This window comes from Ictidomys tridecemlineatus, chromosome 2 (assembly GCF_052094955.1).
Source record: "Ictidomys tridecemlineatus isolate mIctTri1 chromosome 2, mIctTri1.hap1, whole genome shotgun sequence".
In the NCBI taxonomy this organism is placed as follows: Eukaryota; Metazoa; Chordata; class Mammalia; order Rodentia; family Sciuridae; genus Ictidomys; species Ictidomys tridecemlineatus.
In genome coordinates this window covers 231,428,696-231,442,291 of record NC_135478.1, presented here as the reverse complement: position 1 = coordinate 231,442,291, position 13,596 = coordinate 231,428,696, and the positions used below count along the sequence as shown (strand labels likewise).

The window sequence follows — 13,596 nt, the reverse complement described above, 5'->3', positions numbered from 1 at the left end:
TGGATGTCCTGTGCATGGTCCTGGTCCCTGTGAAACCGCGTTTGGTCCTGCTGTTTGTTTCCTCGAGGGTGGGGTCTTCCTTGCAGGTGGTCTTGTAGAGGTGCTTCTCCGTCTGTGTCAGGGTGCCATAGGTGCACCTGTGGGTGAAGGCAGAGGCCCGCTGCTCTCCTGGGCTGGCTCTCTCCATGCTTCCCTTCCTAGTAGGATTGGAGAAGAACTGTTCACTGGCGTAGGACAGAGGCCCTCCTTGGGCACACGTCCTCGGCCCCTGCCACCCTGTGGCTGTATCTGGCTGTGCGGCTCTGCTGATGGCCCCTGCCACCCTGTGGCTGTTTCTGGCTGTGCAGCTCTGCTGATGGCCCCTGCCACCCCGTGGCTGTTTCTGGCTGTGCGGCTCTGCTGATGGCCCCTGCCACCCCGTGGCTGTTTCTGGCTGTGCGGCTCTGCTGATGGCCCCTGCCACCCTGTGGCTGTTTCTGGCTGTGCGGCTCTGCTGATGAGCTTCCCGTCGGTTGTCCCTGCTGTTTGCCATTTGAAGATGGAACTCAGGTGCTTCTCCTCTGGGCTGCCATTCACATATCAGAATCGCCATCCCTGCCTTCGCCTCGTTTGTGCTGCCTGATGAATTCGTGGTCGTCTTCCCTGGGACTCCGTTTGAAGGGTGGCCTCTTCAGAGCCCTCTGGGCAGCCCTGTGGGGACTCTACCGCAGCAGGTCCTGATTTCCCTCCTCCGCGTCCTCGGGGGCCAGGCCTGGGTGCCTGTGATCTTCTTTAGTCTTGTAGCTGTCTCTCATTTTGGGTCCCCTGTGGCCGTGGCCTCCCCTCCCCGTGAGAGGGTGCTGGGTGGGAGTCCTCCTCCTTCAGCTTCTTTCCTTCCTCCCTGCTCCTCCTGAGTGCAGGGTCTGGCCTGGCGCCTGCTCCTGGCTCTCCCCCTGGCCAGGCACACACAGTGTCCACCCTGTGGAGGGAAGGGAGGAGGGCCAGGGTCTCCCGGTGCTGTGGTGTGGTGACTGCACCACCCATGACTCCGGGGCATTCTGCGGGCTCCGCTGTCACCTGGGGAGTAGCAGCTAGGGCTCCGCACGTTTGGCTGTTGTTCCTCAGAGGAATAAGTCATGTGCCTCGCACCAACAGTTTGTTCAGGAGTAAAGATGAGATGAGGACGGGGTCTTCCGAGAAGTCTGGTCCTGGGCCGACCTGAGCCGGCAGCCTGCCCCCTGCACACAGTGCCTCCCTCAGAGCGAGCCGTGTGGACAGGAGACATGGGACCGTGGATGCTGCTGTGAGGAGGGAGCCAGGTCCAGGAGGAGACCTGCCTGTGAGCGGACACCTCCAGAAAGCCTGTGGTGGCTGTGAAGGTTCCGTGTGAGGAGAGAAATGGCCTAAACCGGACTCGAGTGCAGCAGGGAGGGGCCGGCTGTGAAGCTCTTGGCTGTGGTTCTGATCCTAATTTGGATTTTTCCCTCTGACCACTTGGGTGACAGCGTTAAGCATCACATATGCTGGGGTCCAAGGCCAGTTCATCCGGGTGCACAAGAATAGTGGAGTCCTTCCTGTGAAATACTCTCCACCTTTTGGAAGTGGAAAATGTGTTCTTGTAATGGTTTGACCTGCTTCACGCTGAATGACAGGCAGGAGTCAGCCTGCAAGTTAATTGCTACAGCATCGTGCAGCATGGTAATGAAGGCCATCGTCACCCACAGTGCAAGATCACAGACAAGCCTCCGTGGTGGACAAGGCATGGGAGGATGATTAGCAGTTAGTGAGAGGAACAGACAAAATATCCAACAAGTAAATTGACTTTGAGCTAGATCACTCCCTGATAGCATGTAACATGAAGTTTCATCCATTAAAAAATGGTCCTGGGAGCTACAGCCATGATGTGAAATGCAGCGAGCTGTGAGTTACTTGATAAATCACATTTCTTTTTAAGGCTAAGCCCATACACCTTGAAGCAGCACTGGAAATGAAATGAAGGAAGGTTCATCCATTGAGATTCTTAAGATCAAATGGGAAGATTTTTGGTAAATCTCAGCCTTAAGTATTTTTATTGGCAGGTGATAACTGCATGTTCGTGCATTTGGGTGCTCCTTTTCAACACGGGGCTCCAGCGTGGACTGGTCACATCAGGGCCATGAGCCTTTCTGTCCCTGGTCCCCATCACCTCTTGCTGTGGAGCCTTCAGGCTCCTCTCCTCTCTACCTCATGAAGTGCACAGTAGGTTCTGGTGAACTGTAGGCACCCCTACTGTGCTGGGAGCCCCAGAACTCACCCATGGTACCTGTGATCTGCCGCCCTGCGTTCCCTCTCCTCCCTTCCCAGCCTCTCGTCCTCACTGCTGGACACCCAGGCTGGCTTCTTCCAGCATCCACCTGGGGGAGGACAGGCTCCCACACCTGTCTGTCTGGTTTACTTCCCTCGACTCGCTGTCCTCCAGCCCTACTTCTTAGAGCTGAATGATCCGCCCCAGTGTACCTGTGCTCCATTTCCTTTGTCCCTCCTCTGCCGGTGGCCACCCAGGTCCAGTCTAGGCCTGGGCTGTGGTGGACCTGCAGCGTCTGGCCAGTTCTGTGGTCTTGGACACACACCAGAACCAGAACCTCTTGAGGAGCCTCCGTCTGTCGTGTTCTCCATAAAGGTCCAGTTTACGTTCCCGCCAACAGGGTGCGGGAGCTCCCTCTTCTTCATGTCCCAGCCAACGCTTTATTGTTTGGTAATCACCATCTTAAATGGGGCAAGATGATGTCTCATTGCAGCTTTGATTCGTACCCCCTGCTAGTGAGTGATGTTGGCATTTAAAGTCTGCACTCCACACAGCCCTGATGTTAGTCCTCCTTCTTGAGAACCAGGCATTCTCTGTGATGACCTTGGCTGGAGCCACCCAAGGTCACTTTCAGTGGGGAATTTATGATGAGCCAAGACCACCTAAGACCCCAGTGCGCTTCCTGCAGTGCACGGATTGGCAGAGACCCGGGTCTAGGTACCACGTAGTGCGCATGGACTCCTGCCTCCTGGTTGTGGCATGGGCTGCTGTGTGCGCCTCCCGAGGTCCTGCACACCTGAGCTGCCCATTCTCGGGCTGGTGGTACCAATGGTGCCTGTGCCCACTGAGGACAGCCTCTCCCTGGACAGGCAGTGGAGACTGTGGTGCTGAGAGCTGGTGAGGGGTCACCAGCTACAACACAGACCCTCCTGGCCTGGCCCCAGCCTGCCCCTCCTGCTCCCCGCCTCTCACTCTTCCTCTTACACGTGGACGTCCTCCACTTGTTGGCCGTATTTCAGCTCTGTCTCCTGCACTTGGCCCTAGGGGCCATTGTGGGAACAGGGTGGAGCTGGCGCTCTCTGAGACACTGGACAGTTCCTCATGAGGGCCTGGCCACAGGCACTGCTGGGCTGACCCACTCTCTTTGCTAGAACTCTGAGGCTCAGGCAGTGCCTGGAGAAATTTGCACTCGCAGTCAAGGAGTGGGAGGTGCAGGTGGGTGCACAGGTGTGGACTCGCCCAGCGCTCTTGCTCGGAAGGCAGAGGCCCTGCCACAGGCATCCCACACACCTGTCCATGTGTGGCAACTTGTCAGCACGGAGCAGACCCATGACTCCTCCACGGTCTCCTTTGTTTTTCAGGTCCCCACAACAGGATGTTGGAGATAACTGGCAATATGACCTGGAGAACGAGGTGGCCCTGGCCAAAGCCCTCCAGCGCTACCTGCCCTTCTTGGAGGCCCTGTCCCAGGCCACCGCCTCAGACGTGCACCCCAGGCTGCAGCACGAGAACTCACCATCCCAGGTGATGCTTGTGGCCTCCCTGCTGTGTCCAGGCTTTGTCTTTCACCTCCTCTGCAGCTGTCTCCAGACTGACCGTGTCTGAGGGGCCCATTGACTGCGGGCTCCCCTCAGCTCTCCTGCTGTCCCAGGCTGCTGGACAGCGTAGTGAAGAGCCCCGAGGGCAGGTCCTGGCTGTTAAGGTTGCAGTGTCTCCCGAGCGCAGTGCCCACCCTGCACGTCTAGCAGCCTCAGGGAATGGGCCCTCAGAAGCCCTTTGGGACAAGGTATTATCGGTCCAGAGAAAACTCAGCACTGAGAACACAGGCGGCATACCTGAGCAGGTCAGAGCTCTGCTCACCCTTTAAGGAGAGGGCACAGGTCAGCAGTGGGCACTCAGCACCATCAGGGGAGTGGAGGGGGCATGAACATGGCTGGAGTTGGGAGGTTGGTGCCCAGAGTTGATGCTGTAGCTACTACATCTCGGGGGACCCCTTGTCTGGGAAAACTGCCCAGGAGGGCATCCCAGAAGAGCAGGACTGTGGGCCTGGGGGTCTGGGTGCCAGGGACGGAGGGCAGGCAGTCCCAGGTGTGATGTGCAGCTGCCTGCCCCTTCTCTCTAGGGCCAGGCTGGCCCCAGGGCCCAGGGAATATTTCATCTTAGACCAGAGCCACAGCTGCTCTGGGGGCCCTGCGTGAGGGAAGCCCACCCAGAGGCAGGTTTTCAAGGCCCACGATAGGGTCCCAGTGGACCTGGCACATGGAAAGGGCTGTTTCCTGGCGCCTGGGCTTCCCCTGTATGCACACAGGAAGGAGAGGGTGCTGGAAAGGCCGTCCCGGAGCCCAGAGCCTAGTGCCTTCTGACGGTCAGCATTAGGGTCCAGCGTACCCAGCGCTTCTCTTTTGCTGGTGGGTAGTCACATCCCCTCAGATGGGACAAGGTTCTCTTTCTGAGGCTGGAACTGTTACTGGACGCTGAGGAAAGCTGGGGACTTTCCCAACACTGGTCTCCTCAGAGGTGTGGCAGCTCTGTAAAACACACGGAAGCACCTTAGCCAAGTTTTCATTATCTTTCTGTCTCGAGCCATTAAAATTGCTGCAATGATTCGGGCTGGCGCACTGGGTCAGGCCCATGGACCTCAGGCACATTCCTTCCAGAGGGTGCACCGAGCAGAGACCTGCAGAGCCCATAGAGGATCTTGGAGGACTGGGCTACAGGCATTGGCCCCAGAGATGGCCTGGTAGAATGGACTAGAACAGGCGAGAGTAGGGCTTGTCAGCCCAGAGCTTCAGAGGAAGCTTGAATGTCAGGAAGGCAGACTGCTCTGTGAGTTGGCCACGCCAGCTCAGTGATGTGCCCCCAGGACCTTCACCCAGGTGCACTCCTCTTCCTGCCGAAGCAGAAGAGAGAGGAACAGTGCTCAGAGGCAGAGCCCACATGCCCTGCAGACCCCGAGAGGGCCTTGTTCACAGAGCATCTGAGGTCTTGCAGGAACCTCAGCTGCTCGGCTCTGGACCCACCGCATGCTTCTCCTTCAGTTCCACTTCCTCTCCTCACGAGGTGAGAGATGTGGAATAGAATTTACCCGCTGGACAGAGTGGCCTGAGGTGCACCTGAATGGACGCCAGGGATCCCCATATCTGCCATGGCCTGTGGCCATTAGCAACTCGGCACGCCAGAGATATGCGGGTGTGACATGGGGCATCAGAAACAAGGGCAGCAATGGCAGACACGTCTAAGTTGAGCTTTGTCCCCCTGGAGCCGCTCCTGTGAGCTGGGTTGGGGGCGGTGGAGTGAAAGCCTCAAGGAGGGCAAGCTTCAGAGGCCCAGGCGGGCTGGCGGGCTGCCAGCTGCAGCCACGTCCCGGGAGCCTCTGGGGGTCAATGGTTCTACCCGCTGCACAGCACCCCAGCTGGATGCTCATCAGGCCACAGTGGGGCAGAGAGGCTCAGCCTCCTCACACCAAGCAGTAGACTTGCTGCAGTCTTCCCTGTCCTGAAGGTTCCCACTCCTCCTGACACCGGGCGCTGATCCCAGCCCTCCCTGCTCTCCAAGCCCTTCCCTGCGTAGGAGGCAAGTGTAGCTGGCCCCATGCCAGAGCACTGGGCCTCGTGAGCTCGTGAGGGGCTGATGAGGGTGTCTTGTGACGTGTCCACTGGCTCTGGCCCTTCCCTGGGGCCTGGGGAGCAAGAGAAGAGAGGCACTGGTCACTGTCCCCATCCCCTCCTGCTTCCCTGTGGGAGCAGCCTGCAGCCCTCAGCAGCCCTTCCTGCCCTGGGGTAGGTTTGGTCCCTGTGATATTTAAAGTCCCACCTGGCAGGACAACCCCACACATGGTTGGCTGTGAGTGCATGATCATCGGGAAGCCCACTTTCTCTCTCAATACCCCAGGTGAGCTGGGGGACTCTGGCATCCCGCCCAAGGTCTCCGCCACTCCCTGGTCACGGGTTCTCAGAGGGCTAGCATGGAGCATCTTTGTGCTCAGGTTCCTCCTCCTGGGCTGGGATGGATGCCTCTCAGTATTGAAAACTGCATGAAGACTCGAGCTCATTGTCTTCTCTGTCCAGCGGTCAGGAGGGAGAGCTCAGCCCACTCTCTGCCGCTGAAGCTGAGTGAAGTTGCAGCCGGCTCATGCGCTGGCACAGCTTAGCTGGGGGGTCTCTCCCACTGGGGAATTGGGCTGCCTTCTCAGATTCCCCTCAAGTGGTGGAAAGCTTCAGTTGGAACTTTAAGCTTCTTACACTGATGGTCTTTCAAGGTGCAGCCAATTTCCAGTGAATGATGCAGAAATCACGTTTTTCTGTGTCTCTGTCATCAAGCACGGAGTCCAGCATGAAGAGTCGGGGAGTATTCGGTGCTCCCTGTCTTCCAAGGCTGTCATCTTGGTGAGTTTACCACAGAAGCCAGAGGGGAGAGAGTCACACACTCCTCCTGAGTCAAACTGACCGGCTCACAGCTCTGACACAGTCATCCAGCTCTTATTGATCACTGAATCAAGCTGGTGTCATTACTTCTGCATGATTGGGGGCACCTAACTAACTGGCTCAGAGTCTGTCAGTCATGACATGGAACACTAAGAAGTTCTGCCTTCACTCTCCTGCCCGGATGTGAGCTGAAACCTGTCACTTGGCAGTACCGTGAACTGATGGACTTGGGGAACACTTTAAAAACTCATTTATATACAAAAAAAAAAAGATGGTGCTGAATGCTGGAATTAGAAGACAAAAGTTCCTGCCCTCCAGGATTTATAGTCTTAATGGGAAAGACAGGCAACAAAGAAATAAAAATACAGCAGAAAGTGGCACGGGTACAGTGACAGAGGGGACACCTAAAAATAGGATGGACGGGGGCCAGCTGTGGTCAGTGGGCCAGGAGGGCTTCTAAGAAGACGGACGCTGGAAGAGCGCCTGGAGTTACTGGTTGAGTGTTGATGGACTCACAGCCCGCTGCATGGAGACCTCCTCCTCCTTCCCCTCCCTCCCTGGCATGTGGACAACCCACAGGAGCTGCTGGCCCACAGCTCCCAAGGACCACCAGGGACTGGGAGGAGGAGCCTGCAGCACTGGGCTCTGGGCAGGGAGGGCCTTCTTCCAGGGAGGAGAGGCCGGCCCTCGTGCCTAGAGTGGAGTGGAAGGGGAGGCTGACCAGGCCAGGGAGGGGTGCCCCTGAGATGTGTGGAGCTGCTGCGGGTGCCTGCGGGCCGATCTGAGGCAGGTGGTGCAGAGCGTGGGAAGGCTTTCCTGAGGGAGGCACACCACAGGGGCCTGGAGAAGGCCTTCCCTGGGCACCAGCTCCTGGGCAGCGTGTGGCCCTGCAAAGGCTTGGGTGTGGCAGCTGGAAAAGCCCAGGCAGGTGCGGAGGGAGTGGATGGGTGATCTTGGATGCCACACTGGCTATGCAGCTGCCTGAGCTCCCCCAGGTCAGGAAGCTAGTCCCTGACTGCAGAGCAGGGGGTCACACCCTGAGGAAGGCGGCTGAGACCCACCCATGCCCACAGGTATCAAATGCACCCAGGAGAGGTTTAAACTGGGTAAAAATGAGAACTGAGTCTCCACCACATTCTACTAGGACCAGAGCCCACAAAACACAGGACGGAGAGGATGGAGAGGCCCACTGGAAAAGCAGGGTGCAAAGCCGGAGTCAGAGGAAGGCGCCTGAGTCCTGTGGCAGGGCAGACAGAGGCAGGTGACACTGATCAAATGGCCAGGTCACCCGGAGGACTAAACCCTCTCTAGGAACCTACTCTCAAAGCAGAAACATGCCGCAGGGTCTGCCGTGAGCTTTTCAGGGCACTTGGGTGTGTTTGTGGCCTGCCGTCATGGCTGCCTGTCCTTGGCCTGTAGTGAGAGCCTGGGCATCTGGCCCGGAGGAAGGACAGCCTGGGTGCCTGGGGGTCGTGGTGGACTTGCTCCTACAACCCCAACCTGGAAACCACACAGATGTCTGCCTCAAGCCCTCTGGTCCTCCACACATGGAGAGGCGCCACCCTGGGGGACAGTGCCTGGGGACGCAGGGCCCCCTCCCGCACTTCCACTCAGCTGTGCCCTAGGAGGCACGTGTGCCAAGGCTCAGAGCTGTGAGGACCTTTGACTCATTTTGTGTGCCGCGCCCAGGACGTTCATTTGATTTAAAACACTCAGGGAGCATTTTCCCTGGCCCTGGGTGGGAAGCCAGGCTCCAATGCAAGCTGGGACACTCCAGGGCTCCGCATCCCAAGTTGGCTCACACACTCCCTCACTGAGCACCTGCAGCCACAGCTTCCTTTCCTGCACCAGCAGCCCCTCTGCTCACAGCAATCCCAGGGTTCTGACCAGCTGGGGTCTGTGCTCACGTGCAGACAACCTGCTCAGGATTCTCCTGTGCACCTGGCTGCCCAAGTGTCTCCGGTGTGGAGTTGCAGGAGTGCTGCTGGGGACAGATGTCAAACACGTGTGCTCCAGACCCATCTTGGCTGTCTCTGCTCCTCTGTCTGGAATTGGCTGAGCAGCTCTCTCGCCAGCTTCCAGGAGACTCCACATTTCCCAGGATCATGGCCAGCCTTGGCCACCCGTGGCTTACCTGCCGCAGGAAGACCAGGTGTAAGCACAGCAGGAATGAAGTCTCCGTGGCTGCAGCTGTGGGTAGATGATGCCTGTTTTTATTTTTATTTGACAGGTGATGTTGCTGTGTGCGAGATGCTACTTTGGTATTCTGACTCTCATGGTTGCTCTCCCCAGGTGGGATTCTCCAGAGCTGTGGGTGGACAAGGGAAGCAGAGCAGCGGGCCAACTGAGGACCACCCATCCCATAGCGTGTCACAGTGGCCTGCAGATGGAGAAACTGAGGCTGGGAAATAAGTACAGTGTCCACTTTCAATAGTTAATTGGCGGCAGAGCTGATGACAGAATCCTGGAATTCTTGCCCAACTTTTCCTTGATTTTTTTTTAAAGTTAAAAACAGTCTCAGAACCCGCTGAACCCAGGTTCTGTCGATTTCCACAAGGCAGAGGGAGACCGGATAGACCCTGTCTGCAGGTGGCAAGCCCCAGTCAGACCCAGACCTGCTGTCCCACTGCCAGGAGTCTCATCTCCAGTCTTCAGAATGGGGGTAGGTGGGTCCATACAGAGGAGCCACAAAAAGCCACAAAGGGCACGAAAACAGAGCCCAGAGCAGCTTGGCAGGAGCACCAGCAAAAGCAGGCGATTTGGGATTGTGACTCTGTTGAGTGGATTTATGATCAAAGGTCAGAAAAATGGATCCAAACTCTCACCCTGGCTTTCACTTGCTGGGCGTGAGGCTGCAGGCGCCAGCTCACATGCAGACGTGAAAGTGAGTGAGAGAGAAGTGACAGGGAGGCAAGGGGCACCAGCGTCTGCTTTGTTCCTTTGTCTTCAGACTCCCCCAGACTGGCAGACCCCCAGTTACCTGCTCACGTCCCCATGCTCACAGCCACGCACTTGTTACCGCCAGCTTCCCACTGGTGCCAGATCCTGTACCTGAGGGTGTGACCCTGTTGGATCTTGTAGATGTTGTGAGTTCTAACAAGTTTTGGGGATCCAGGCCTTCTTGAAGTTCTGATCAGCTGCTCTGCTTTCCTGTAACTCAGTGTCTCTGTTCTGGGGACTGCACGTCAACAGGAGCAGTCTTCTCTCCCTGCACACAGTGTGCCCTCAGGACTTCATGCTGTTGGACACAGCTCAGGCCCCAGCATCACCCCCGCATCTCCACACCTGAGACACTTGAGCAGCCAGGTGCACAGGAGAATCAGAAGCTGGTTGTTTGCACATGAGCGCAGCCCCCAGCCATGTGTTGAGACAGAGACACAGGTATAGGAAAACAGAGACTCAGAAACAGATGACAGGAGCAAAGACACAGAGAAATACAGACAGAAAGATACAGAGACAGACAGTAGACAGTTACAGACATAGAAATACAGAACAGAGACATAAGCACAATACAGAGATGGAGAGAGAGAGAACAGAAGCAGAGACACAGACATAGAGATAGAGGCCATAGTCCAATGACAGAGCCGGAGACACAGAGGACACACGATCTACCCCCGATGCTGTCGAGGCCTGAGCGGCTCTCCATTAACGAGCGCAGATGACAGGTGTCTAAGATCCCTACCTACTGCCCCCGGCTTGTGCTCCCAGATCTCATGGCACTGGGTGACCCAGTGGTATTGTGGTGCCGCTCATTAGGAAGCCTGCGGACAGCCCCACTGCTGCATATTGTCAGCCCAGTGTGCGTCCTGATCACTGAGCCTGTCAGTGCTGCCTCCAGGCTATGAGGCACATGGAGAAAGTGTGTGTGACGTGGTCAAAAGATGTCCCAATTTGAGTTTCCTGATTTGTTTCCAGTCCTTGGCATAAGAGAATACCTGATGAGTGTGAGGGGCCAGCCTGCAGCCCAGAATCTCGTGCACTCTGTGTATCCTGTGGGACTCTGGGTCCTCCAGGTCTCCCTAGCCATCTGAACTGCTGGTGTGCCGTCTGGGTAGGAGATGTCCAGGGATTCAAAAGAAGGAGGGCTGATGTTGGCTTCCGCACCACAACCGGGTCAAGCCGGCAGCCAGGAGAACTGCTCCCTCAGTGAGTTCACTGCTGGGCAGTTGGGAAGCCATGTGAGAAGAGGCTCCGGAAAGGTGCTTTGGTCTGTCCTGCAGAGTTTGGAACCTCTTCCTTCCCAGCCACTGTTGCTTTTGTGAACTCTCTGAGTGTGCTTCTAATTATAGTCATTGATTTCTCTGACATAACTTCCATAGCACTGTGCAAGCTGTTGGAAGACAGGGCATGTCTGAATTATTGTTCTCCCATATAATACAGAGCTGAGCACACAGCAGCAGGAGCCTGTGATCCTGCTAACGGTGGGCATGCTGCCGAGGGTGGGATGTCGCAGACGGTGGGGGGGATGCCACAGAGGTTGGTGGGCATGCTGCCGAGGATGATGGTGGGGATGCCGCAGAGGTTGGTGGGCATGCCGCAGAGGGTGGGCATGCTGCTGAGGGCGGTGGTGGCCTGCTGTGGATGGTGGTGGGGATGGTACCGAGTCTGAGATGCTGCTGCTGATGAGGATGATATTAACAATCTGGGACATGTGCTAAGCCAGATACTTTTACCTAGGTTTTCCTCATCTTTCTGGCTGCTTTTAAAGAAGACAGAGTTGTTTTTCCAGTGCTTCCGGCAGTGAAAATGTTAATGATTGGCTGGAGTGATGCAGGCTGCACCAGCATGCTGATGGCCTGTCGGTCTTCTGAGGAGCTTGCTTTCCAGAGGCTGTTTGCCCCTGTGGCCAGTGGGTTCTGTCTCTTAGTGAAGCTAGCTGGGGTAGAGGATTACCTGGAGCAGTGTCTCCAGCTGACAGCTCAGCGAGGGTGGGCACAGCTGTCCAGTGCTTCACACACCAGCTGGACCACACCAAGGAGGCCCCTGGATTCTCTTCCATGCAGTTGGGGACTTCCTGTGCCTGTGTCCACACCATGTACCAGATAACAGAAACTGGCTTCTAGGTTGTTAATTTCCGGTTTTGTGTAGTTTCCATTTAAAAAGCAATTCAGCATTATCTCAAGAAACCCCACATTTTAGATAAGTTGAGACTTAATGCAACTTCAAAATAGAGGCTGTGAGCAAGTCAGAACTTTAAACTCAAAATGCTCAAATTAGAGGAAAAGAGGGGGACCCTCAGGGCCTTGGGCCCTCTGCTGCCCTGTGAAGTTGGGGTATGAGGAGGGAAACTAGGGTGGCACTGGCACGCTCCCAGATGGCCAGAGGCTGATGCCAGCACCTGCCACCCCAGGCAGGACTGCAGCCCAGGAAGCTCCCAAGCTAAGCACCTCCCTGTTGGGATGGGAGACGTGGGAGGAGCCAGCCTGGAGAGGAGCATCCTCACTGCTCCTCCTCCCAACCCTGGCACAAGCCCTGGCCCTGAGGTGGACGACACTCCATGAGGCACCTCTGCTGCTGCTGAGAAGGTCTCTTTCCTCCTCTTCATCTTGAGTAGACTTAGAGCCTCGACAAACCAAGATCAGGCTGCTTACAAGCCCCAGGCACAGTGCTGTGCTCCCCCTCTGCCTGGAGCCATCCTCAGTGACTTTCATCAGAGGCCCACTGGGGGGGCTTCAAGGAAGGCTGTGTGTGACCAGCTGTGCACAGACACTCACAGGCCAATGACCAGGCATTTGGATGCAGACACCCAGCCTCCAGCACCGTGAACCAAACGGCCATTCAGGGGCAGCCTCTGGTAGTGGGTCCAGGCCAGCCTCTGGTGATGCTGAACTCACTTGGGGGGGGTGGCGGGCTGTGGGCAGTGCTGTCTGCGAGCTCTCTTCCCCACCGATGCCCCCTCTCCTGCTTCTCTCTTCTCCAGGAAGAGCAGTTGATTCACCTAGTCCTCAGACAAGACTCAATAATTTGGATGACAGCTAAAGTCATATGATTTTGGAAATAGTAATAAGCAATAAAAAAATCTTAGAGAAAATATCCAAATCCCCTTCTTTGATAGAAGAAACGAGTCTCAAAAGGTGAAGTGATGTCTCAAGTTCATGCGTGAGAGCTGACACAGGCCCCACCATCTCATTTCACAGTCCACCTCCTACACCACATCTGCCCCTGGAGGTGGAGCCAAAATACGGTGCAGAGCATCCAGACCTGGAGTCCTGAGGTGCTCCTTAGTGTCAGCTCTGACCCTGCCCCTACCTAAAGGCCAGGCACTCACACGGGCCCACATTGACCAGGGGCCCCAGGGGCATGAGCAGCGCAGGAATGGGTGTGATTTGAAAATGGGTGGCCTTGGACACACAGTGCGGGAGGAAGCTCCAGAGGTGCTTCCAGGATGGCCTTCAGCTCTCAAGTCCTCAAAGCTGGAAGCTGCCGTGCTGTGTGTGTAGTGTGGGAGGAGTAGTAGAGTACAACATTGAGACATCTAACGTTTTCACAGTTGTCAACCACTAGGACTTGGCTTTCTAGTTGCAGAAGCAAAGTGTAAAGAGGATGCATCTGCCTGTGAATACCACTCAGTGCAGAGAAAACACAGGCTGCGGCCCAGGAAAGACTGTACTGGGCAGGGTATCAACCAGTGAACACGGTGTGGCTGTCCGACCTGGGGGAGGCCCTGACTGCTTCCCTGTGCAAGGCTGTGGCCCTTCAGGTGGCCACAAGAGGAGCCAGAATGCAGCCAACACCCACGGAGAAGCAGCTGGAGCCTGCTGAGGGTGGCTGAAGGAGAGGGGCAACTGCAGAAGGCTACAGGGTCACAGTAAGCTCCCTGCAGGGGGAGGACATGGAGAGACGTCCAGCAGAATTCTCTAAAGGCAGACAACAGCACATTTCCTAGCCTCTAGAATGGGGGTGTGGGGA

At 56.5% G+C, this 13,596-nt stretch overlaps 1 protein-coding gene across 8 annotated transcripts in view; it reads left to right on the top strand.

Annotated features, from left to right (window-relative positions):
- The window catches only part of Ptprn2 (protein tyrosine phosphatase receptor type N2), an 875,713-nt gene that overhangs the window by 304,280 nt on the left and 557,837 nt on the right, over window positions 1-13,596 (top strand). For all 8 annotated transcript variants that reach the window (XM_078040940.1, XM_078040938.1, XM_078040939.1 and 5 more), the window contains one exon: window positions 3,625-3,787. In XM_078040940.1, coding sequence (XP_077897066.1) covers window positions 3,625-3,787 — 163 coding nt within the window. The remainder of the gene's footprint in view (window positions 1-3,624; window positions 3,788-13,596) is intronic.